This window comes from Streptopelia decaocto, assembly GCF_964273445.1.
Source record: "Streptopelia decaocto genome assembly, chromosome: 10".
Taxonomy (NCBI): domain Eukaryota; kingdom Metazoa; phylum Chordata; class Aves; order Columbiformes; family Columbidae; genus Streptopelia; species Streptopelia decaocto.
This window is the reverse complement of record NC_138665.1, coordinates 6,060,321-6,087,956: the sequence shown is the minus strand read 5'-3', so window position 1 is coordinate 6,087,956 and position 27,636 is coordinate 6,060,321. Positions and strand designations below refer to the sequence as shown.

The 27,636-nt window shown below is 40.4% G+C and overlaps 1 protein-coding gene across 2 annotated transcripts in view; it reads right to left on the bottom strand.

Moving 5' to 3' along the window:
- Positions 1–19,057, bottom strand: part of COL4A5 (collagen type IV alpha 5 chain) — an 83,190-nt gene extending 64,133 nt beyond the window's left edge. For both annotated transcript variants that reach the window (XR_014184921.1, XM_082061566.1), the window contains exon 1: positions 18,941–19,057. Coding sequence is in view for 1 of the 2 variants with exons in the window: in XM_082061566.1 (XP_081917692.1) it covers positions 18,941–19,030 (90 nt within the window). In the remaining variant the exon portion in view is untranslated. The remainder of the gene's footprint in view (positions 1–18,940) is intronic.
- Between the last annotated feature and the right edge of the window lie 8,579 nt (positions 19,058–27,636).

Here is a 27,636-nt window from a genome sequence, read left to right as displayed (position 1 = left end):
TGGATATGATGTCAAAAGATAAAGCGTGTCCTTACCAATACTCTGGCAATAAAAAAAATAGCTCTTGAGATGAGTCTAAATGTTCCTGTATATGTTTTTAAAGAAAGTGCTTCTCTTCCTTATTCTATTTGTAGTTTAAAGGAAAAAAGTGCTTTGTTTTAATCAAAATGTTCATGGGTTGTTTTTAAACCTGTAACTGTCTTCTGAAGTAATTTATATATTCTGACTGGATTCCTTACACTTTGAGCAGACTCTTAACGCACACAATCAGCCTGTCCTGAAGAGTTCTGTGCACTCACTGAACACTTTTTGACAGATGGTTTTGAATATCCAGTTCCGATGCGTCACTCGCAGGAAGGCAACACACTTTTTCACAGACAGTGGTGAAGGGAAGCTAAAAAAACCCCTGAAATCAGAAAACCCTTCAAACACCTACTGTAATCAAATGGTAGTAATTTTTGGCTTAAATTCTGGGAAAATCTATTCACCCACAAGAGCTTATCAAGAAGTATGCCCTCAGCACTTATCTTCCTGTACAAAAGCTGTATTTGGCAGATTGCGTTTCTTATTTGCATCAACTTGTATCCCCATCAAACTAACCTTTTTTTTTTTAACTAAACAGTTTAAGAAAAAAAAACTGAGAATTTGTACTGTATCAAGATGAATTCAGGCCACTTACAAGTCATATTGCAGTATGGCATAAAAAAAATGAACTAAAACATGTTGGCACCGTAAATAAAAAAAAAGTTAATGACCTATTCTAAGTGAAAACTTTCTTCTTGTTTAGACTTTTCAATAATCTCAAGGCCTTTTTTACTTGGGAAAACAGGCACAAAAATTGTGCTACAGGAGAATGCATGCTGCCTAACAAGCTAGTACAAGTATGAAAGCCACTCAGCAGCTACAGGCTAGAGATTTCTGATGTCACAGATTTAATTCTGTCTCCCATATTAATGCAAAGAAAAACAACCAAAGCAAGCAGACACAATGACTGCACTTCAAGCATAGAAAAATCTACATTAAGATCAAGATTTAAAGAGCTGCGACCAGTAGTTTGCCCTTTGTAATAGCTTAAACATCACTAGTTCTAAAAATTGGGTGACTTACTGGGTTTTAAGACATGGAAAACTAAATGACTCCAAACCTCAGTGGAACTCTGAGTTACACTTAGTGCATTTGTTACAGGTCAGGAACTGAACAAGTCACCTGCCTTGTATTAATATTTGGCAGCTAGAAGCCTTCAGCAGTAGTTCAACTCCTAGTTGTAGCCAGCAGGACATATTGTGTTATGTTGACAAGGAAGATAATAAAAATCCTGCATGTAATAGTGAGTTGTGACTTGATCGTCAGGAGCTGGTCACAATCTCCATGCCTATTAAAAACTTCTAGTTTTCAAGTACATGAAGATGGATAAGGAATAGAGGCAGCTTTTAAGAACAAGACTGAAACTGCTCAGATTTTCATCTTACCCACTGTATTCCTGTATACCTGTGAAGATGAGCCAGGACACATTGCCATTGCCCTTGCTTTGATTTCTGCATAGCAAGACACAATCAAAAGCTCTAATAGATTAATTAGAACCCATCTAATCCTTTCATAGGATTTTCCTGACAGCTTCTACTCCATTGAATCCATGTGGGGAAAGCAAGTTCTTTTCATTAGTATATAAAAGGAGGGATGATATTGGTTTACTGGTCAAAGGATAATTCTTGCAGAACAAGCTCAGTCTTTTGTGCCTGACATGGACCGAGGAAAACTATTTTATGACACCAACAGAATGGTTTTGTTTGTTATACAGTTTGAAGAAAAGAGTACATATTTGAAATCAAAGTCACTTCTTACTCTTGGCCACAGGTTTGTTACAGTCAGCTCAGTGAAAAAGTCCAACTTATGCTCAGAATTTGTTTTGGCTAGAAGACTGCCTTCTGTCTTGGGCACATTCCTCCCCTTTCTCATCAGGTCTTGAGCTGTCAATTACAAGGCAACCTCAGCATATTCCACTCTCTCCCCACCTGCCATTCACAACAGCATTGGACAAAATACCTCTAAAAGGACCAGGTTTAGGTATTCCTAGAGAGAACAGCAACTTGGGAGTTCCTAAAACCACAAAGGGGAAAAGATAATTTCTTACTGATTACTCAGAGCAAGTTAATGAAAGTTAATGGCTTCAGGTAGGTTAGCCTGACTTTATATCTCAGTCTGTCAGAATTAAAGTAACACAACACAATTGGAAATTTAGTTATGCTTCAGGAGTGATTTACCATTACACAAATGCAGCTGCAGGGAAACTAAACAGTTAATTGTGTGCACATAGGGAGTGGTGTAAGGAATATCTAAAGCCCCAAACTAAAGCATGTATTAGTACTTGCATAATATATAAGTACTTGAACATATAGGAGTTAATATTTTAATACTATTTACATGTGAAAATTACAGGGGTGAAGAGGGAAGCCAGTCATTTACAGAGCTTGAAATTCACATATTAGAAATTAAAAATCAAAAGATTCAACTTCTTACAAAAGCACAGTAGGTTAATCAATAAGGTGCCTTTGGAAATTATCAAGAGTTCTGACATGACCCAAATCGCTTACAAATGAATTCTCAATCCAGTTATCAAACAGTAGGTTCCCAAGCTGAATCACAATGTTCTCACTCTTGTTCACGATTTAATGATTTAAGGTGGGTAGAAGAGAATTTTCACAGCAGATAGTGCAACTACTTGTTGAACAACTGCAGATGACCTATTTGTAGAATAATGCTTATACACAGTGGACAAATTCTGTACCACATGTAGTTATTCTAGCTGCTTACAGGAGTTGCCTAAACACTATAATACTAACATCACCCTCTGCATTCAAATATGACAGCTTACCAGTCAGGAACAGAAGAATGTTTTCACATTGGAAGAAAAAAAGGAAACAAATATCAGATAATTCCATCAACATGAGGACTGACTCTGCTGGTAGAAATTCACTCTAATTAAAGTCAGAATTCAACAACCAAAAAAAGCATCAATTACAAATGCCTTTGCCCTAGTAGGAAGACTACAGTACTCTTTCTGCTGTAACTCTGCAAAAGTCTCAGATTCAATTATTCATATCTCTATAGCAGAAAAGAAATTCAGTCTTTAAGTGCCAAGCAAAGATTAAGCTTTATTTTGGTGGTGGTCCTGAAGAACATACATTTATTAGCTTGCCAAGATCTGTGTAACAAAACACCTGCACAGTTATCTAGCGAAGGATTTACTACTCATCCAGGTCAAAGATTTCACCATTTATCTTCAGCAAGCTGAGCTTCCTTTCACTTGCCTGGACATGAATATAACCACAAAACAAAAGGTTTTGTGGGGATTGACAAGCAGGGTTAAAGCTGCTGTTGTGAGTTCTAATTATGATTTCACATACATGCTCTTTAGGCTTAACAAGAATACTAGTCTGCAGCTAGAAGTTTATTATTCAAATATCTGTGTGAAGTCAACTATGGCAGTAAACCCATCACAGCTCCGTAACCCAAATAGCAATTCTTTTCTCAATGAAGTATTACATTTGTGAGCAGTAACACTTCTAAAGCAGAATCTGAATTAAAATATCATTACATACACTTTTAAGTAATAGTTTCCTTCAATTTACCTAGCTAGACATACTAGGAGAAAGATACTACAAAAAGTTTCAGGGCCTAAAGTGTAAGAGTCAAAATATGTTTGCAGAAGTTCTTGACCAACTTTTTTTTAAAGTAACTTCTGACATGTAATTTAACCTGTTACACATGGAGGCACTATCTTTGAAGTCTGCACAATACAAGATCCGTTCAGACTTGTCGAGGAAGCTCTTAGCTGTAGTAGCCACAATCCTGGCCACCCAGAATGAGTACCGAACACAAGCAGATTAAAAACCAAGACATCTGATGGATAAACGACCCTTCTTTTTCCTCTTCAAGCCCAGCACTAAGCTGTTTGCTATTTAGACACCTGAATAGCTTATATTATAGTAATAACATGAAATATAGCTGTAAGACACCTGCTAAATCTAGTTACCATACCACAAACGTACGTTCTGATTACACAAAAAGTTTATGGATCAATACATTTTTCTCTTAGCATATAATTACTATTATTTGGTTGGAATTAAAAGAACACTTGAAACAAAAAAGAGAACCTTGGTATAGCTACCTTCAGAATCTGCAAAAGTTTAAAAAAGTATGTTAAAAATATTTTGCCACAAGACGTAGATGTGAGCTCTTTTCTATAGAGCATTGAATTTTCTGTCCATACTTTGTAGCAAAATTGTTTGGAATTTTGCTGCTTTGAACTGAACTAATTAAAGCTTTTTAACACACAGTTCTCTGTACAGGTTCTTTCACAGCAGTTTCTAGTTAAAATAAAGGCAATATTTGCCACAAATAGATCTGTCCCTAGACCAGCTGACATAGTCTGACCACAGACATCTTTCAGACTCTGTTTCTAACTGAATTAATGCCCAAAAGCTTCTTTGATATTCTGCAAACTGCAACTATTTGCCCATAAAGATTTCTCCCTATAAATGCGACAGCAACACCAGGAACAATTTCTCTCTCCTTTTCTGGAAGGTCCTAAGTAAGGTTCTAAGACAAGATCTATAGAAGCACTCACCTCTAGATTTTGGCAGGTCAAGTGACCTGCCGTGTAGCAGCTGCTATTGCTGCACAAAAGACTCAATTGGCAAACAAGGGGAGTAGAAGGGCTGGCTATTCAAATGGCTGAACTGCTGATCAGGATTTCTAGAAACACCAAAAAAGTGGGAAGGACTCATCCCCAGCAAGCTCCAGAGGGGCAGCAAGTCAGCAGGAAGAAGCTTCTGCAGAAACAGTTTTTAACCTCCCAGAAGTCAGCGGTTTCCACCTCCTTTTTTTAACAACTAAGATGAAAGCAACAAGCAAATACGCATATAAGTTATTCCCCTGGAACAGGAGGTACTGCAGCCTGGCAGAATCCTTCTGTATCCGATTCCTGAACCAGAGAAGAGGACAAAGTGCAAGAGCCCTGCTGGGCATTCAGTCAACTTCCCTGCAATCCCAGATGTTGCTCCCTATCTCCAAACTTGGCTTTAAGAGAGGGAAGACTGAGAATGCTTCAGGACACAAAGAAACTTTAAGCAGGCAGTACAAGGAATGGAGTTAGCCCTTGCAGCTCACAGTAGCTCATTCTAATTTTCTACACAGCCTTCCATCTTCAAAAATGATTGCTGCCACTCTGCTTCAATAAGTGCTGCCAGTCTTGCACTCAACTGTAGGCAAGGAAAAGCAGACAGACGGTTCTCTCTTTTGAAGACTCCTACATTTCTGTGGTCTGATAGTCTTATAAGACAAAGAATGGGCTCCAGTGTAGTATATTTTACAAGGTTGAACACACAGAAAGCAAAATCATCATATTAAACTCTACTAACCTTCTCACAAGCATTTCAAAGCTAAAATTGAAGACACCTGAGAAGCCAAGTACTTTTACTCCTCTCTTAATGAAGACAAATTTCCAAACAGCTCCATATCATGCTGTATTAATTTGCAAAAATTTCCTTTAATAGGAGCGCAGTTAAGCACTATCTTTATGCTGCCAGAGGCAGCATCCTAACAGCACCTATGTCTGGATTTGACAAGTACACCTTCTGATAAATAATGCAAGCAAAGAACACTAAAGACAGAATGTAAACTACCACGTGGTCTTCTAGCCCGCTGCTCTAAGTTCATGAACTGACAGAAGCCAAATATCACACTTCCCTCTTCAGCAGGCAGTGCAGCACCCACATGTACCTCTAAACAAACAGCATTAATAGAGAGACACCCTAAGTTTAGGGCCTAAACAATAACTCTGGTTGGCTTTTCAGTTTTGGAATGGGAGGTTTTGGGGATGGACAAGTTGTATACCACCTCTGTAGGAAGTCTGCACTTCACAACTGCTCGTTTCAGCTCTAAATGCTGAACTCTGAATGCAAGCCATCCTCTAGGTTTTTACAGAGAGCATAACCAAACTCCTTAAAGTACACAGCAAATTCAGAATGGTTTGTTTAAGCATGCCTCCATCTTTGCTTGTCCAGTTACACATTTCTGCAGCTAACACTTGCATTGAGACAAGCATTAAGCACCTGACATTCAGGCAGTGGCAGCATACAGCAAGCCACTTTGCTTTTCAGGAAGTCTCAGTTTTACTTGAATTTTACGCACAAGTCTCTAATCACTAGCCTCTTGAGGCTTCCTGATTTTTTCCAGCTGCAAATAAGAAATGCCATGTGGTACTCATTACAGGTTAAGATTTACTAGTCATTTAGGACCTTTCCCAAGTGACAGGTGTTAGATGTTACCACTTTCTATAACCATGTCCAAATGTAACACAAACCTAGACCTAACTGTCTGCTAGGCTTGTAAGCCTAGTATTACACAGTCGTAACACCGCTCATTCTGGCAGTCCGGTTTTAATCCTTTCCTGGTTACGCAAATAGAATAAAGATACAGGCTCCAGACTAATTCCCCAGAAAATGTCCTGTTCCTCACCTCCATCCTTATAATATGCAACAGAGGAAGCTTCAATTCCAGAGTCCTGTTAGTAGATGCCAGTCATTTGTCACTGAAAACTGCACCTTCATGTGTCAAGTGCATGAAGCAGACCACACAAGAACAGAAATCCACTCCTTCCTCTGAGACAAAATAGAGCAGCATTTTAGATTAATCCAACCCCATCATGGTCTATTTTAAAACTACTGAAAGTATTCCTTTAATACTGAAGATTAAGCAAATATACATGCTAGAAGAATAGAGGCTGTGCACACTGCTATCATGTTGAGATGTTATCTAAAGAAGTACACACCCTCTTAACTGTCAGAACAAGACCTAACTCAAGGCTTGGTGGGCATCTGGGGGATTTTTTTTGTGGTGGAGATTATCAGCTCCATTCTCCTTCAGTTCTTGGACCAAGTATCATAGCTCCAAGGTTCTTCTAGTAAAGCTGGTTTATAATCCATCTAAGCCCATAGCATCAGCATACTGTGTGTGCATTTTAATATCTGAAAATAGCATTATAGGGAACACTTTCTCTGTATTACTTAATACTAATAAAAAAGCTACTCTCTAGTCTCAGGTAATCAAAGTCGAAAAAGTAAGTGGCATTGAAGAGGGCCAAGTTAAACAAGGTAGCAATGAAGACAAAGCACTTGTCCTATCCCCATAAGTCAGAGGTACTTACAAAAGAAAAGATCATCAGGACCTGATGAGCTAGGGAAGCCCTTTTCTTTTGTAGACATGGGTTCAGAAATCTTCAAAACTGATAAAAGCTGGATATTTAGCAGGAGCTCTCAGATGCCTGTTGAGGAGCTCACATGCCTAACTTCAGATAAAGAGTAGCCCTCGGTCTCAGGGTCTCGAGTTCATTCACTGGCTACGTGCTAGCAATAGCTGGGGGTCTCCTTAGAGCACCTGGCACTTCAGATGAGGTTCTCCATACCAAGGTGCACCTTGCTATGAAAAACTGACCTTATAGTGATATGGAAGATCACAATAGTAATTTCCCACAGACTACTTCACAGAGGCAAAGCAAAAGGAGGCCTGAGTATATTTTATTGCCTCTAAAATGCTGGAAGAGACAGCTGCAGGCTAGTGCAAATAGAACATTCTATCTAGCACACAAATCATGGAATTAAATACTTAAACTTGATTGGAATAAATAGATTGAATTCCCTTACACTAGAGAAATCACATCCACATGCTACACATCACATTACCTTGAGAAGGATCACACCTGGTTTGCACTGATCATCACTAAACAGAAAGCACACCCTGGAAATTGAGTTGCACTTTTCAGAGGCTTGCTATATTAAACAAAATGTTGAACCTCTGCCAAAGAACTAGCTAAAAGGACCACAGATAAGATCTTTACAGAAAGCATTGTAAAATCCAACAAGTTTTTCAAAGTATTAACATTGTATCAGTAGTGGGAAAGGCAAAATAAATCTGATCAGTGCTACAGGAAGGGGATATGGAGGGAAAGGAAATGCAGTTTATGATTTTGTTTCAAACAGAAGCTAATGTCTAAGCCTTTATAATTTCTTCCGTATTTTGTCTCTATTGAACCCCCAGACCATAAAAAGATTTTTTTTTTAAAGAAACAGTCACAATGGAGCAATCCTCCTGAGAGGTTCAGTAATAAAGACATTTCTGTAGAATATGAGTACATGAAAAATGTACCTGATAGTGCCTTAGTAAAGACATAAATTAAAATGTGTAACCCAAATACTTCTCTTTCAAAATAGTTAAAGGGATACCATCCTCTTGAAACTTGCAAGCAAAGTATCACTTTCAATGCATGCTGTGTAAATAGTTGAGTACTATAATATTTGTTTTGGGAAGAGAGAAAGTCTTCGGCAGTAGTAGTAAGATTCTCCTTGCTTCAGTTATTGCTTTCTCCTACAATTTATTTTATTCACAGTCATTCTCTGGGGGTTACTCAGTAGCAAGCTAACCATACCTAACCTAGAATCTCTCGCTAAGGTGATTCTCTGACAGTATGCCAGTAAGCTGTCCTCCTTGCAAAGTCAGACTAAAATTCTGTCCTTTTAAAAAGGATGGGAGTAGGCAAGAATAAGGACACATGGTGTCAACACCCTATTACAATAACTAAAGCAAGGGCATCCGTTCATAGGAAAGAGCCCTCAAGTACTATTAAAACTCAAGATTCAGTTCAGTCTGAAGCTTGGCAGAAGTAAAAAACAGCCCCTGGCATTCATACACATTCCAAACCAGAAAGTCAATTTCTCTGAGGGAAAGTGTTTCCCCAGGCACCCTGTTTTAGGGAGGATACCAACTCCCACGAGTGCTATTTGGAGCTGAACATATGCCAAGAAAATAACCAGCTGTAAGTCTCTGTAAGTCTCAATATGGAGCATTTCCACAGTGTTAACTGTGCTCCTACAGCAAGTAAGGTTTGAAATAAAAGATACTGTTGGAATATCCTTTTAGTTTGCAACTATCACAAGAACAAATGCTTCAAAGACAGCTGTGCTTTGAGCAAGAGGTGACAGAATCTAGCCTCCAGAGCAAGAGGATTATACTTGAATTTTTCTATGATTCTACAACAAATGATAAGCATGAATTTTAGCACTTTTAAATTCTTCTCTATATTTAAGTAAAAGTATTCAGAGAACTAAATCCAACAATGGTTTTGTGGTGGGATAACTTTGGCTGGATGCCAAGTGCCTGCATAAGCTGCTCTGTCACTCCCCTCCTCAGCTGGAGAGGGGACAGAATATACCAAAGGCTCACGGGTTGAGATAAGGACAGGGAGACATCACTCAGCAGTTACTGGCATGGACAAAATAGACTTGGTTTGGGAAAATTAATTAACTTTAAATTAAATTAATTAAACTTATTGCCAAAAGTCAGAGTAAGATATCAAGAAATAAAACCAGATCTTAAACACACCTTTCCCCAACCCCTCCCTTTCTCCCCCTCTCAACTTCACTCCTGATTTTCTCTACCACCCTCTCCACCGCAAGCAGCACAGGGGAATGGGGAATAGGAGTTGTGATCAGCTCTTCACACGTTGTCTCTGCTGCTCCTTCCTCCTTACTTTCTTTCCCAGCTCCAGCATGGGGTCCTCCCTGGGCTGCAGGTGGATCTCTGCTCCACCAGTGACCTCCATGGCTGCAGGGGACAGCCAGTCTCACCATGGGCTGCACCGCAGGCTGAGGGGAACCTCTGCTCTGATGCCTGGAGCAGCTCCTGCCCTCCTTCTGCACTGACCTTGGTGTCTGCAGAGTTGCTCCTCTCACACATTCACTCCTCTCCTGGCTGCTGTTCCTGCAGCTTCTTACCCCTTTCTTAAATACGTTATCCCAGAGGTGCTACCACCGTCGCTGACAGACTCAGCTTTGGCTAGTGGCAGGTCCATCTTGGAGCTGGCTGGCATTAGCTTTACTGACATGGTAACAGCTTTAGATATCTTCTCACAGAAGCCACCCCTGTAGCCCTCTCTGCCACCAAAACCTGACCATGCAAACCAATATAGTTTTCATTGCTTAGTCTCTACAGTCAAGCATAGGAGAAGATAGTGAAGTTACTAAAAGTCTTCACTCTGCGAAGATTAATGGAATACGGAATCAGTACTGAAAAGAATTACCAAGATACAACTGTAGCTCACATTTCAGATGTCAAGAATGCCAAACACTTGATCAGTATCTGTTACCACAGTATGAGACATGAAATAAAATGCTCGGTCTGAAGCAGAGAACCAAAAAGCTAGAGAATTTATCAAAAGATCACAGCATTTCAAATATATACACTCGTTTGGACAGGAGTTTTCTTCTCCCAGGAGACAGCATGACAGTGTTCTGAGGTGATGAACTGAAGCTTCTTAGGCAGCACATTTCTGATACTCAATGAAAACTGTTGTTCAAGTGCAGCAAAATCTTGTATGACTGGAGAATATTCTTCCAGACTTCATTACCAGTTTGTAATGATTAGCATTCAGAAATTAATCTTTACACTTTAAACATGCACCTTCTGTATTTGTCCTCTGAATCCTTTTAGAAACTGGCACTAACACAGTATTTATTTCATTGCAGGATCAGTATTCAGTAACTTAAAAGTTTGTCTCCGGCATACTCTTGAACACCAAAAAAACTTAAGGGTTTCCTTGCTATTTTAAATGATTTTTTACCAAAATTATCAACATACTCTTTTCTGCCATCAAGACAAAGCCACCTAAAAGCTTAAAATGTAATTTCATTGAAAAGCTTACAATGAAGTTTAGGATGATACATTCACAGTGATCCATTGTCTTATTGGTGGTTAGACACATTTGCTTAGTCAGGCTGTTTAAAAAGAAGAAAAAATAAAGCAATACTATTTCCATCACTGCCATGACTGGCTGTCCTGTTCCTCCACAATTACTTCTGTAGTATATTAGCAATATAAGGTTCTTTAAAAAGATCTATTTGATTATTCTCACTCTTAGTTACAGTATGCTGGTGTTCTAAAATGCACATTTTTCCGAGCATGACTAGACCTGTCAACAAGCATTCTCTCCTTCAACTCTAAAGTTAAGGAATTTTCTAGGCTCACTTTGGACACAAAAAATTAATACTTTAGACAGATGTTTTAACACTTTGTTACTACTATTGCTTTAAGGGTTTGAAAGCTTTTAGAACAGAAAAGATACTTTCAAGATCTGTGTGTGTGCGCACACATGCATGGAGGAGTGTCACCAGTTCTACTGCCAAGAAGTTTCCAGAGCATTCTGGATCAGAAAGTAAATGACACTACATATAGACTTTCCTTTCAGTCAAAAATACAAAAACAAACAAACAACCAAAAACAACCCACCCACCCAAACAGCAACTTTTGTACCTAAGTTTTCACTGTCTGCCTGGGCACAGGCTCCTGGATTTTCATGGCACTATACTTTCCCAATTAAGAAAGGGCTGAATGAATACTGGAAGTTAAGCTGACTATCATAACAAAAAATCACTTGAGCCTTGCTACTTTTCTTGGGCTCTCTGGATTTTCTCATTATCATTTTAAATATTTAATGACTTAAGAATTTTTTTTAAAATAATGGTTTTGGAGAAACGTCAAGGTTTTGTCTTCGTGTCTGACTACACACTCACTGGATAAAGAGATACAAGAAGTCTAATATAAACTCTTATTTTTCAGCCCAGTGAAGAAGCTGCCTTTTCCTTCTGAGTATCTTCACCCTTTAAGGTTCAACATACAAGAGAAGTGTTCTTAAACTAATTCAGAATAAGTATTTTCTGATTAAGTCAATTCATATTGTCTGAATGATAGCTAGAAATTACCTTTCAGAAACAATGTCTTCTGCTGTCATTCTGTATAACAGGTTTGTTTAAAGTCAGTTGATGCAAGAAAAGTCATTGCCCAATAAAAGAAGATTATTTTTAAAAGGCTTTTAAATGGAGTTCATAAGCTCCTTCACCCAATTTGTTTGTTTGTTTGCAGTGGCATTTCTTGTCAGTTAATCTAATTTTCTAGGAGCTGAAGGCTTGTCTAGCCTTACCTGCAGGTCATGTTAGGATTCATTGCTTTAAGTAAAGCTATTTAATTGTGGTTTTTAATAATTGCTACCTTAATTCAATGACCACTATTCATTGCCCAGAGTGGTAATTTTCTTCTTCTCTATTGGACATTTCCAGGATTTAAGTGCATAAAGACACAAGTTTGCTTCTGAAGAATCAATGCTGTATTTAATAGACACAGACTAATGCTAGATAGTCTCTTCATGAGTTGTCAATATATTTTTTTCCTTAATTTAGGAAGATTAGCCCTCATCACTAACAAGGTGAAGCCAAAAAAAAAAAGTCAAATGCAAGTGCTGAATTAACAGTTGCTTAAGCTTGACAGCTTTATGTAATTAATAACTAATGCTTGTTATATTTTCCACCAAGGATGCAGGACTTAAAGAGGCTGGGAACCAGAACGGACAGTAATGAAATTAATTTTTCTGAATATACTGTAAACTTCTGACATTTTTAGAGTCCTAGAGAAATACCAATAAGTCACATATGTCATCAAAATCATCACTCTTAATTTCTCTCATTTGCATTAAAAAAAAAAATAGGGAAAGGACAAGAATATGCCTACCAGGAAAACAGCAATGAAAAGGGTGTTTAGGACAGAGATGAAGTATATGAACTCAGAACTTGTTTCAACACATGGAGATGAGAAATACTACCAGAAAGTGTTTAATATAAAGTTAATTTGTTTAGCAACAGGTAGTTATTAAAATAGTAGGACCCGTAAGTCCACAGTTGAATGAAAAAAGGCACTGGGCACTCTTAAGTAGTCCTCGATTCCAACTCACCATTTCTGCATCATACTGTTTATACTAGTATACAAATTAAGAAGCATAAACAACATCTTTCTAGATTAGGGAAAAAAGTACAAAACTCCAACTGTAAGAACAGCATGGAGGTGTTGATAACGGGGAAAAAATAAAAATATTGCCAGCCTATAGCATGATAGGCAAGCAAAAATCCCAGCACCCTTCTCACTAGGGTTTCAGGGGCTCTCAAGCAGGCAAAGTAACCGGGTAATAACACTTACCAGTCTGCTGTCATCCAGGGACGCAAACAGAGCTTTGCTTATCTCAGGGAAAGTTAAGAGAAGGGAAAGAAGGGGTTTCAGCAGAGCTGCAGTGGCAAAGCTTATCTAGCACACAGCAAGGTCATATTAGACTACAGTGGAATAGTTTTGCAGGTCTAGCTATATGCCTCAACAAAAAGAATCATTTTGTAGATAAAACCAATTTTACTTTTGGTTCTAGTTTAAGTGCTTTGCACACAGACACCTTTTGCAGCGCCAGGAGAGAAAAAGAGATTGAAATTCAACTCTGACATTTTAATTCTCTGTAGAGATTAGGCAAAAGAAACAAAATACAAATGAGACTAAACTATTTTCCTTCCCCTCCAAATTGGAGTGGGAGACAAAGAAATTCAACCACAGAGCTGCAATAACTAAGAGCCTTGAAGGCTATCACCTTCAACTCAGACAAAATCCATAGCTTTAAAGTTCCTCTCCAAGTCCTAAAACACAGACTTTTAGTGAAAAAAACTCACTGTCAATATTTGCACTACAATTTATTTGTCTTTTGTTACATTATGGTAGAATAATACATATACAAACACACATTGCATAAGACACCTTCCACAAAATAATACAAAATTAAAACCGTGAATGCTGCTGTGCTGACAGCTTAACAGTTGGCTTCTTGACTAGTTGCAACAATTAAAAGAGGCATTTAAGTAAATATGAATGTTCCAACTCCCAATTTAACTACGCAATTATGATTAATTTGACTACAGAAAAAAATTCTGCACAGAAAGCACACCTTGGCACGTGACTGTACTCTCACATAGTTTTAGACTTACAAGATAATTCAGGCTGGAAGGGGCCTCAGGAGGTTATTTAGTCCAGCCTCCCACTCAAATAATGGCAACAGAGATGCAGAGTTTTATAAATGAGAATCACACAGTAGTAAAGTCTTTTCCAAGTAGACTAAAGACACGTCTATTAATATATTACAGTTTAAGTATCATGCCTTTCAGAGGGAGACTAAAGCATTAACAAGTTTAAGCTAAAAAGTTCAATTCATGATATAGTTTTCCATTTACTTAATTGCCCATCTCTCCATCTCTCCTGCATCTCCTCACAAGTTCTCCAAGAAAGACTTAAGCTCTGCAAGAATGACTTGAGACAACTGCACTGCAATTTTTCTTAACAAGCATTAGAATTCTTTTTTATAACAGGACCCTTTCTTCTTCAGCTCAGCTATGTTTATTCTATTGATAATTTCACATTACATTGAAGCTTTTCCTCCACATACCACACACTTGGCAATTACATAATCAGGATGCTCAGCACATTTCCCTTTTTCAGAAGCTGTGCTATACCAATGATACTTAATGAAGTTTAATTGCATTGCTAACCTTTCATAGCAGGATAAAGAATGCTGCTTAAGGAACCTTAAAAGTGTACCAGCACTATATCTCTTGAATAAGTTTTATTTTAGGAACTCTTGAGAAGAGATGTTTACAGGACAGAAAAGTCTGCAGTCTGCATCAAACAGCCAAACACTGCATATAGCAAGAACTTAAAAGCACCCCAGTGGTTTTAAACATCACTGAGTCCATGCAGCCTTACAAAACAGAGAAGCAAAAAGCATCTTCATTCAAAGCAATTTGTCTGGTATTATCATTACTGGCAGAGGCTGCTTTCCATTCAGTACACTTGCGTAATACTATTCCTAGAACGTACAAGTGAGTGTTATCTAGGCATCTTGTTATGTGGTGATATCAGTGGAGAGTTTACACAGTCAATGCAATTAGAGAAGGAAGCATTTTAATCTAAGTGAATGAAAGGTAAAAATGCACAATACATCTTCACTCTATGTGCAGAACAGACACCTTCCTGCACTTTGCCCCAGAGAGAAAACATGCATATTAGATTTGTTGGGACATTCTTACTGACTTCAGTTGGTTTGTAATACAGAAAAGTTTCCACATGTTCTAGTAAAAACAACATCAACTAATTGCATTACCATAAATGTTATTGCTTATATTGACAGTAGAAGAAGATCAATATGTAGATTACCTTTGCTGTTAAACAAATTAAATAACACTTAATCCTAGGAATCCTTTCTACTTTAAAAGAGGGCAAGTGACTTAGATAATTGCTTTCAGCTAGTAGATTAATTCATTAATGACCAGGAAAATTAAAGACCAGGGAGTCTCCACTGAACTACCAGTCTATTTCCATCACATGGTAAACTGAGTAAGATACATGATTTTTTATGCATAGCCAAAAAGATCCTATTATGGTTCAAATGGCTCTTATGTATTATGTTTCATTCAGGATTTCTTTGATTTGTTTGCATGTTAGTATGTACCAGAACACACCTTGAGATACAGCTTTTACTACACATCTTTATCTAAGAGCCACGAGAGGTCAAAAGCAAAAAACATGACAAATGACACATTGCAAGCGGGGGGGCTTGAGCCTTGATGTTATGAAACAGAGTCTTGTGCATGACTAATCAAGACACATCCACGGAATTTCAGAATGAAATACTTTTTGAATCCTAAAAGCCAGCATCCATTTCTTTCTGCTTTTACAGACCTAGCTTTCATAACTAGAAAGAGCCACAGCCAGTTATGAAACGGGAAATAACAACCACAGCTACCATGATAAAATAGTTAGGGTAAACTAGAGAAACACCAATGACCATCATTTACAAATTAACCATATTAATCAAGTACACTGCAATTAATGACATGGTATCATGTATTTATATACATGGTAACCTCTGAAAGGAAAAAAACCCCAAATAACTTATAGAACTTTAGCGAATAACACATCACTTTCTTAAACACAGATGACACCCATCTTGGCAGCCTGCCTACCATATTTGAACAACTGCTTTCATCCCTACACTTTCAGGCAAATTGGAGTTACAACAAAAGGCAAAAATAGAAAGGAACAAAAAAGACATTGCAGAAGTTACTTCATTTTTAATAACTTCTGGGCTGACAAAGTCTATTTACACTCTAAAAAATCTAGGCCTTAACTACGAGGTAAACTTTTCTCAATATAAACCATCTGACAGGCACTAACTTCAATTGAGTTTTATAGATTAGCACAACTCAGGAACCAAAGTTCTTTAAATAAATTTCCCATTTAGAACTTGCAATCACTTTTCTATAACACAGTGCAAGTGTAAACCCACTAGGAGAAGAAAAAAAATATTACTTATAGGAAGAGCTAATCACCTTATATACATGTATGTAGATTTATATTAGAAATACCAAAGCACTTAAGCAATATCATCCCATAACATACTCTATAAGTACTCACATCCTCTAATGAAAGCATACAACAAATAAACACCTTTTTTATACTGTAACTTGAAATCACTCCATACACTGATGACATTATCTCCTACCTCATTCATTCTCCCACTCTGAAGACCATTCTCAGACTCCCAGCTGCTTTTACACTGTTCATGAGTAGTTACACACTTCATTCTGCATCCACAGCAACTCTGCACAAGTGCATGACATGATCCAAATACTACTCACCAAGTTTAGACAATGGGCCACAAAAACCAGCAATAAAATCAGAACAATAAAAATCATCCTTAAGCATGAGGATCTGGGTTGTTGAGGTTTTTTTGTTGTTGCTGTAAAGCATTGGGATTTCCCTATGATGTCCACATTGGCAGATAACTCTCAGCTATATTTTGTCATCCTCTAATGGATCATACAACCATACACACTATTTGAACAATCTGAAGCAAGGAAAATATGACTTCTGCATTTGAAATGTACATGATGAGGCTGAATAACAATTTCAGATATAGTTTCAATGAGGACACCAGAATGACTTGCACTCATCCCACCAGATTTATCCTTTTGAGGGAAGGAGGAGGATTCTGACAGAAGGCGCCAAAACAAAATTCACAGAAGAGACAGCGTGTATCAAGCATACCGCTACAGCATTAATTCATCCCTTTGCGACAATGAAAAAAAAAAAGTGCTGATCCTCATTACTAAGGATCAGCATAATTTACTATTATCATCGCAGGAGGTTCAAGGACATCAGAACACCGAAGTATTGAGAAAACCATTAGACCTCTCTGACAAATGTCAGTGGGACTTGCACAGGTGTGAACAGAGGTGTCTCTCTCTTCCTCATCCCCACCGTCCCTTGGGTCTTCAGTTAGTCTCAGCTCAGTATGCGGCAGTAAATCCCCAGGGGGACTCATCCTAAAGGAGAGGCTGCAGCACAAGGTGGTGTTGAGAAACAGCAACTCCACCGTTGTCTTTTTTCCTTTCTTCACATCCCTGAGGCAGAGGACTGCCTACAGGCTCAGCCCAGCACTATCCCCTTCCTGGACCTCATAGATGACCACCAATCGCACACACAAAATTATTCAGGCACCTTCCTGAAGAAATAAGCCACATTTATACACATAAACCTGTTTATCTTCAACCTCCCCCTGCTAAAACAGTTAAGTCCTGTAGGTGGGACTGACCAGACCCTTCTTGAGTGATGAAAGTTACAGGAGGGAGTCTGGGGTGAGGCAGTATTTAACAGAGCAGCAGAACTAGTATTACAGACAATACAGAGACAATCAGTTCTCCAAATCAGAAAGCACTGGTGGCACACTAGTATCACTTACACTTGGGTACACACCTGGGTATGTTAAGGAGGAGGGGTAGGGAAGGAGCATATTATAGCTAGTCTTCACTTTTTGGAACAGCAGATGAAAGGTCTACAGAGTTTCACTGTAAAGGAATGCACTTCAAAGGAGAGTTCAAGACAAATAAGATTTTGTCAGCTCTGACTACAAAATTAAAGGAAGGGGGAGTAGCAAAAAGGTATCCTATATCTATTACCATAAAATATAGTATGATTTTTCAATTAGAGAGTAATCCCTAAACAACAAAAATATGAATTCATTTTCCCTTTCATGTAAACTTTTAAAAAGTTAACAGCCAGAGGAAGAGATTGTAAAAATCTGAAACTGACTCATGTTAAAGTATGAGCCTTTTAGTTAATTTCACCACTTGTTAACACCTGAAGGTGTTAGTCAAGCACCTTCAAAATATGAAGTTAATGATCACCTTTCCAGTCTCCCAGTTTCAAGGCCTGGCCACTCCAGGGAAGCTGGGACAGCATCCCTCTCCCAAAGAGAAGAAACGAAATTCTTCCCCAGGCCACCTTCTATGCACTCTCTGGAACCCTGCACACATCTACCGTCTCCACTGGCATCTCTACTTGGGTTTACGAAAGCAGAAATGCAACCCTCAGGAAAATCGAGTCCTAGCCTGAGGCGCAGTCCTCTGACAAACCATGCCCGCAAGCCTCCAGCCTCCTGCCACATCCAGGTGTGACTTAGAGATGCAGGTGAAGGCTCACAGGAAAGAGCCCAGACACCTCTTCAAGAGGGTCCTTTGGAGGGGGCGGGGGGGAAAGCAGGCGGGGGGTTCTTTACCCTCCATTGTCCTGGAGGAACAGCGGGTTCAGCGCACGCACAAAGCTCGCCCGGGCTTCCCCGCCTCGCACTCCCTCTCCCTCCTGCCTCCCCGCAGCCGCCGGCGAGCCCAGCCGTGCCCGCGGCGCGCAGGTACCGCGCACAGCCGGCCCGGGGAGCCCGTGTCCGCGGCGGGCGCTGCCCGGAGCGGGCCGAGCGGGACCCGGCACCTGCGGGCAGCTCGGCACAGACCCTCCCGCGCGGCCCGGCCTCGCGCCGCCGACCCCCGCCCGCCTCCTGTCAGGGGCCGCGGCCCGGGCGGCTCCTCAGCCCCAGCGCGGCCACCCCACTGTTGAAGGGGCTCGAAGACCACCCCCGCGGTTCTGCACCGCCAGGCAGCGCCTGAGGAGAACAAGGAGGGTGCCCCGCACTCACCGCCGCCACCGCCTCCTCCGGCCCCCAGCACCCCAGCAGCAGCACCAAGTAGCCGGCCGCCAGGCTACGCCTCCACCACCGCGGCTCCATCCTGCCCGCTCAGGAGCTGCGGAGCTGGCCCTGCGGCGCGGGCATAGCCCGGCAGAGCAACGCAGCTCCCTCCCAGCAGGTCCCGCCGGCCGCCCCGACTCCAACGCCCGCCCCTCTGCCGCACTCGCCCGCTTCTCCCGGCTCAAGTCCTCCCGGGACTACTTGCCCCACAGTATTCATCCGCACCGTGGGCGGGCGAGTGGCCGCAGTGGGGGCGCGCGCATGTGGTATGAGGGGAAGGGTAGATAGCCGCCCCACACTAATGGGGTTATGATTCCCCACTGCCCGCCTCCACCCTGCGCACCGGGGTTTTGTCGGCTCGAAGGGCGGGTGCCTGCCTCTCCCCGCCCCGTACCTCCACCGGGCGGGCAGCCGCTGGACCCCGGACTATTTTCTCCGGCGGAGGCAGCTCGGTGTGTGTAGGCAGGGGGAGCTGTTGGCAGTGCCGGGTCGCACCTCAGGAGGGGCTGGGCGGCGGGTGTGGGGCTGTGCGGGGCGCTCGGCACGGCACAGCCCAGCCCAGCCCAGCCTGGCCGGTTCAGTCCCGTTCGCCCGGCTCCACTCAGGTGCGACGTCTCGGAGAAGACCGCGCAAACTTTCTGCCCGGGCACGCTGTGGCACGGTGCACACCAGCGCAGGGAGTGGAAGGCGCCGGGGGCCCTGAGGGGACTGGGGCTCCGCAGGGCAGCGGCGGGAAGCAAGCGCTGAGCGAGGCACCCTCGGTCCTGCGTCGTAATGGGGGAGCGAGCCTGCGAAGCAACCGCACCGCGGAGGTGAGCGGCGGCAGCCCCCAGCGTGCCCGCCCCGAGTGCCGCCGGCGGGCCCTCCTCTTCCTCTGGCGGCGCGGAGCCGGCGCCCCCGCGGAGCAGCAGCGCGTAACGGGGCTGCGCCCCCGCCGCAACCCCCGCCGGCCGCCTGAGGATGGGCCGCGGCTGCGCCTCTGCCCCGGGGCGCGCAGGGTGAGTGCTGGGGCGCCCTCCCCCCCTCCCCGGGTGCCCCCCAACCCCACGGGTGACTCTGTCCGTTCGTCTCCCCGCAGGGCGCTGGTGCTGCTGCTCCTCTGCCTGGGCGCGGAGCTGGCGAGTGGGGTAAGTGTGCAGGTCCCGGACGTGCCTGGTTAAACCTGTCGGGGTTTGGGCATCCTTGGGCCAACAAGCAGACACCCTCCCGCCTCTCTCCGAAAGTTTTGTGGTTTGTTTTTAATTGCCGAACACCTCCGCTCCGAAGTTCCTTTGTGCTTTTCTTTCGTCTCCTCGACTTTGATTCGTTTTTGCAAAGTACGCTGAGGTGGAAGAGCATCTGCATTCAGTGTAACAGCTTTGTGTGCCTGAAAGGATGATCAGTATCTCCCTTGGCAAGCGGCTTCGTTTCATTCTTTCTCAGCCTCTTCTCAAACCTTTCTGTTAAAAGCTGACCCTTTAGATCCTCGCTCACGAGGGATCCATCCTAGAATACCTCATAAAGGTTATGGGAGAAGCTGAAAGATTAAGCTGCTCAGTGTTGTGTCAGGGTTCATGACTATGAATTAGTTGATGTGCGATAAATTCAATGTTGGCAATGACTTTATGATATGTCAGTCTGACAATTTTAGGACATGAACACAGTTTTCCTCTTGCCGTTACTAATTAATGTTTGAACAGATTAGTAAGTGATTGCAGGCTTTTAAATATTCTTTTTTTTGTGTATGTTGTAATAGATTTTCTGCAACTGGGATGCTGAAATAGCCTACTCAACTGTAGTGAATAAGAGTCCTTTGGAAAATCTGTAGCCTAAACTGATGTACAGTCAGCAGTTAAAAAACCCTTTGTTATATTGTGATGCAGATTATTATTGTACAATACTCTAATCTTTGTGGTCTGGATTTTGTAGCACATATGCAACGATGAGTAATGGAAGTATAATGTCCCTTAAGTGTGCTTACCTTATTTCAACTTCTAGCAGACTTCTAACAAAAACAATTAAAACATGGGTTCTTGATTTGTCAGGCAATATTTTTCTACTGCTTTTCCTACTCTTGATTAAATTTTTAAGAATTTAGAATATATATTTCTGTGCAACTGAGAAGAAATCATCTGAAAAGGCTTTAATAGCAGACAGGCTTATACTTTTCATAAATGTGAAAGGCTTGATTCTGCTTTGCACTTTTTATAATCAATTGCACTAGTAGAATTTCATCATCCTGATCAGGTGGTAGTTACAAGCTCTAATCTTCTCAAAGATTAAAAGATTAGACAATGTGGGAAGCTGTGAGAGTTTTGTTTCTTCATTGTTTGTTTTTTTTTTTTTTCAACAAAACCAAGAACTGTTCTTCCAAGTGTTCTTGCTGCAGTGGAATCTATGTGGAAATGACTTTTATAAAGCAACTATTTTCAAGAGTTTTTGAAATAAATTTGCTGCATTTTGCAGTAATTTTTATAAGTTCATGCATTATGTCAGGGAAATTATTCCTGATTGATGCAGATGGAACTGAGAGCAGGTATTTAATTGTTTACTCCCATTTGGTTCATACCTGTTGGAAAGCACATCTGTTAAGCAGTCAGTTTCTTGTTAATTCCTTGACATGTTTCATTGCCCATAAAGGATCTTTGTCAACTTACGTCTATTGCAATGAATAAGATTAATATTTACATGCTATTTCTAAGTCTTCTTGTCTGTTTTTTTGAGGGTTAGAAAACAAGCAAAATCTTTCTTGTTTTATTATCAGTCTAAAAGTATGGAAAAGAAACAGGCAAGGGTCCTTAAAATACTTAGTTTTAGTGCTTTATATGCTTAAGCGATTAATGCATTTAAGTATTCTTATTAAAAATGCAGTCAAACGTGCTCAACAGGAATGATAGACAACTATGGTTTTTGTCAGCTTTTCAGATACAGTAGTAGGTGAATGACTTTCTGGTATTGCTGAATTAAAAACACACGCTAACACCTTCCAGCATGAAGTGAGCTGTTAAGAGAAAATACGAATGGTGGAAATTGTTTTTGTGGTAATCAGAGCTTTCTTAGGAAAAGCAGGATCTGAAATGTTTCATAATAGTTCTCTGCTATATAATTTAAAGTGACTGAGCATAGTGAAGTACAATTTTAATAAAATGAGGTTAAAACTTTAGGTTAATAATAAATGCTAAAACTTCCAGAAGACTATTCACAGAGACAGTCAACTATTAAAAGCACTTGTTGCTGAAGATGGTGTGATTTAAAACTTTGTTCATCTTCTCTTTCTTTCAATTAATCTCATTTCAATAACCTATCTGTTGTAAAAAAAAAAAAATCCTAAGATATTGTAGCAAGTATGTCAGGCCAGCATACTGAATGAAGTATCGAAAATGGCTTTGACTCAGAGGTCGCAAGTACATTCCTCTCCAATTCTCTACAATTCCTCTCCCCCTAAGAATAGGATTTTAAAGTGTATCAGAACTAATTTCTTAGCTTGTACTTTTCCTAGATATAGATTCTGATATGTTTTGAATGGCAGTACAAAATTAGCAATCTATGTTTTCTTGAGCTAAATGTTGAAAATGTGGATGACTTGCTGTTACACTTGGGGTTACCTTGCAGGGATTGTTACCTTGTTTGTAGACCAATTGCAGGGAGTGACCTAAGAGTTTCCTCTCATAGTTTTCAGCTGAAGTAACTCCAGAAGCTATGTTTCGTTCACATTTTTAATCGTTTATTATCAGTCATTTGCATTAATAATGACCCAGGAGTGTCAGTACAAGATGCTGTGAAAACATAAGGCAACAATGTAGTACTTTCTTCAAGACATTGATTGCACTGTAAGAAAAATGACAAAAATTGGTCCAGAGCTTTGGGGAATAAGAAAAAAGTTGGAACAGTCTGGAGGGGCAGATGTTTGCCTTGAGTAATCACTGCCCGCTCCTAAGGCTTTTCCATTTCTCAGGGCAAAATAAAGTTATAAGTAGAGGGACTTTTAAAAGGATAATCAGAGTTTTGATGATGTTTCTGGGATGTCCTCTCAGTAAACATGAGGTGCAGCATGAGATGAAGGTGGTCACAAAGTCTAGAGACAATCTCTTCTAATTAAATTTGGGATTCTCATCTGTTCACAAAGCTCTCAGCTGAGCTGCATCATAGCCCTAGCAGTCCTTCTGTGCCTGCTTGAGAGCATACCTGACATACAGCTGAGATGAGAACTCCTCATTTATTTCCTTTCTTCTCTTCAGCTAGTTGAGCACACCTGGAATATGTGATAGTCTGTATGTATCACAGTATGTTTGGGACTGGAAGGGACCTCAAAAGATCATCTAGTCCAATCCCCCTGCTGGAGCAGGAACGCCTAGGTGAGGTCTCACAGGAACATGTCCAGGCGGGTCTTGAATGTCTCCAGCGAAGGAGACTCCACAAGCCCCCTGGGCAGCCTGTTCCAGTGCTCTGATGTGCTATCCTAAGGAATTACTGTTAGGAGCTACTCTAAGGACTTGCTGTCAGACATGTTCTCTTGGCACAGCTGAGCTTTCAAATGGGGTTCGGTTTGCTTTTATGAGTCTGGACTTCATGTGCTGATTAACTAGACATACCCTCTTTTTCTAGCACTTGGTATCTTGTTCAGCGGAACATCTACAGTATCCAAGTAAGACAAATAAAAGCTATGTGCCAAAACCAGTTCTGGGCAGTCTGTTCTATTTTGAGTAACTGAAGCTCTGCTAGTGTATGACAAGCTAGTCCAAGTGATTTTATTTCTGTCTTCTCTTAATATATCCCAGGTTTTCTGTGTGATTTTTTTTTTTTTTAATATATCTATGATACAAATATTTGGTGATGGCTTTATATTTAATTTCTATTGGACCAGCTTAATTGAACCAAGCTTAGTGTTTTCAGTGGCCTTATGCCAAAAATAAATGTTGTCCCGGAGCTCTGACAGAGGGGGAAAAATAGCTGTTCAATTGTGGATATTTAAAATCACAGTTGCAGCTCTCATCATTCCACTTTCCAGTTCAGTTTCTGCAAATATGATCTTATCCATTATGTCCTATTTAAAATGTATTTTTCTGTTTCTTTACCGTTTTAATCAGTATTTGTAAGTATGCAATCCTTCTGTAACTTGACTTTTACAGCTATATCTTACATAGGAGTGAGCTGTACCAGGAAAGAAGTAATATCTGTAGTAAGGCTACCTGTGTGAGGAAGTAGCCTACAGAATTCAAGAAATACTGTAAGATGCAAGCTTAATCTCATAAATTTCAGGGTTTGTTTACTGAAAAAGGCACTTCTAATCTGTAAGGATGCATGGGTATAGAGACATTTGTTTGGTGAAGATTCGTGTAGAGAATAAGAGTAATCATGCTGCAAAGGTCAAATTTGAAGAGTTATAAATCTGTAGCAAAATAATTAGAATTATTGGCTGGTTCACTAGCAAAATAAAGAGAATTACTTAAAAAAAAAAAAAAAAAAGGCAGTTCATAATGGTGCTAATTATCTAGGCCTTTCCAAGGCATTGAATTTTATGAAAGTTTTCATTAAAAGCTGAATATGCCTTTTTCTCTCATCTGAACAAATTGTTTATTTGCTGAACATTTTCTGTGCACTGAAGATAATTGAGAATAAAATGTGGCATTTTATTTGGCACTCAGATATTGTTTCAGGTAACAGCAGCTATGAAATTAAGTAATACATGTGATTGTGTTCTGAAGAGCTTTTTTATATCTTCACCCATGTAAGGCTGCGGCTGCCTTTTGCACAGGTGTGAAAGGCTTCGTGTGACCTGCAGAAGTGTTTTGTTTCCCCTTCTGGAGAAGCCAACCATACTGCCAGCTGCTGGTAACTCCCTGATTTATAGGGGGAGAAAAGAACTATTTATTCTTCATATCCCCAGAGACACAGCATCCATTCAGGCAAGGTTGTCCAAGTATTGCCAGCTCTTGGAGTTTAATCAGAGGTTTTTTTTGATCCACAGGAAGCTGTAGTGTTTTTGGAAAGGGGCGTAATTGATCCAAAAGCTATCTAATATTTGTAAAGTTATTCTGCATTGTTTCTGCAAGTACTTTTGCTGCTGAGTGCTGACTGGAGCATCATGATTAGACACCCAGCTAGTCTCTTGTCAGACAGTATCCAAGAATATGAGCTACCTGGTTTTTGAGCATCTTTTAAGATTAACCTGGAAGGGAGAGCTACAAAAAGCTGCAAAGCTAATGATTCTGTTTTAAACAGTGCTGAGGAAACAGAAACGGATTTCAGAGATGCTAGCCAGTTTTAACCTTTTGTCAGTGCCTTTTATGGGATTATCAGTTAGCACTATCATGTTTGCATAGTCCTTGCTCTCTTGGTTACCTTCATCTTGAGAGAGTCAACGCTGTGAACGAAACCGGGCTGTTTGCTTCAGTCCACTGTGCTGTCAATACCTACTGTATTCTGAGTTTGCCTTATTCACTCCTGGATCTATTTTCTCCTATTTAGCTGGAACCTGCTGCACTTTGTGCAGCCTCCAGCTCTTGCCTCAACGTGCTCCAAGCTCCTCTGCCTTTCTAGCTCACCTTTGAGCCTTGGCAGTCTTGGGAGGCTGCCGGTGTGACTCCCAGCAGTTCACCCTATTGGGCTTTTTCTGGTGCCTCACTTAGCAGCAGTGAGGACGTGTCAGTGCCTGTTACATAGGAATCTCTGTTGCACAAATCTGTTTTTTAAGAGGGTTGCGCAGAATGTTTGTTGGTTTTCCCATTGCTAATAGGAACAAACAAAGACTGACACAAGGAATTGGCAAGATCTCAGTGTGATGTATAACACAGGTAAAATCTAAACATCTAGGTGTTGTATCCAGACTAATTGGGAACTAGCTAGAAGAGGCAATACATCAAGGTTTCTATAAGAAATGAGGGCAATATTTCCTTTTCCTTTGGTTTTGCATCTTTGTCATTTTTCCATTTCAGTTGGAGGTGAAAGAGGTTGCAAACAAGGTAACAACAGCAACATTAGCTGTTTCTTTAACATTCTGTTTTGGCTGGCAGAAGGATCAAGACCTGCCACTTTCTAGAGATGGGGATAAAATGTTTGTACAGGGTAAGCTGAAAGCCAACTTCATAAATTTATAGCACTGTTAGGAGGGGTTGATTTTGATGTAAAAAGCAGAGGTGGGAAGTGACAGTGCAGTGAAACAAGGACTGGGCTTATAAATGCTCTTGTGCCTCTAAAATCTCCACAAATTAATTGTCAGTGAAAATTAAAATAATCATACTTTTGTTGGCTAGTAGCATCATTGTAAAGCTCTAAATAGCGACAAATCAGTGCTTTGTCTTTTCCCAACTTCTTCTATTACCGCATGTGTTTTACCTGTTCACGTTGCATCGAAGAGTTTTCAAATGAACTCCGTATGTTCCTTATCCTTTTGTTTGGATCACTGAAGATATTATTTTCTATCAATAAAGGTCATGCCCACGCAAGTAGTAAGGCTGCCTTGCTATGGACATGAAATAATATCTAGCTCAAAAAAAAAAAAAAAAAAGGAATCTTAAACCACAAAGTGTTTTCTTAGAAAATGATGTAGTGATAAAAGGAATGATGAATCTATTACTCTTAATGATTTAATTTAAAGTCTACTTAGAATTCATAAGCTGGCAAGTCAGTTTTCCAGGAATTCATATATAAACATGTCTCATTACTGTAACAAAGTGAAACAGATTCATTGCCGCAATGAATAATTGCTTGACTTTCTCAAAGAGAAGCAGGACTGTTCTGAAGTTGGAATGATTCTCCTTATACCAGTCAGACTTTAGCTGTGAAGGACTGTGCAGAAATCACTTGCTCCGTAGAATATATATGTATGTATTTCGAAATCAGTTTGAAATTATTACTACTGCTATAGTGAAAACACATCAAAACAATAGGAACGTGAATCATTGTATTTGATGATTAAACCTATCTGCAAAGCAGGGTGTAACTGAACTGGAAGAACATAGCCTGCAGGAGCAAAAACATTTGGCAGAAAGCAAGCTTGGAAAATTAAGAATTTATAGAAGTCTTCAGAGTTTTCCATAAAAGGAGCCTGTAGGGCTTTCAGCCTCAGCCCTCCTTGGGAGATTTTAGAATGTGTGAAAGTGTGTGTGAAGGGGTTGAAAAGTTGGAGCATTAATGTACCTTTGTAGATACCTTCTGCATGAACTGCAGCACATGTGAAGTGTGGATTCAGCTGGAAGGTGAGGTTGGCAGGTCCTGTATTGCATTGCACAGTACAGCATTCTGCACAGAGCATGCCAACTCTTTATTATCGGGAAGGATTGAAGTGTGGTGGGTCTCAGACTTGTGGGCATAACTGAGGTGGTCTACAATAAGTCCTGGGTGCCAAAAGTAAGGTGCTTTATTTCCAGTATATTTCGAAATGCTTATGCTTTTTACTTTCACTGGGGGAGCAGGTGTAACACAAATGCATTGATTGCTGTTTAGCAAAGGTTTTGTACCTGTTTTCATCTGAAACACAGTTTTTAGTGGCTCTCTTCTTGTAAGCTTTATATGATCATTTTTATGAAGGAGAAGTAGTGCATTTTTAACCTAATAAAGTGGCTTTGGCTTAAACTGAAAACCGCTTGGGGTATCTCCTACAGATGGTACTTGGCTTTCTGCTGTGACCTGAAAATATATAGGGAGTAAGCTTAAGAAAAATGTAG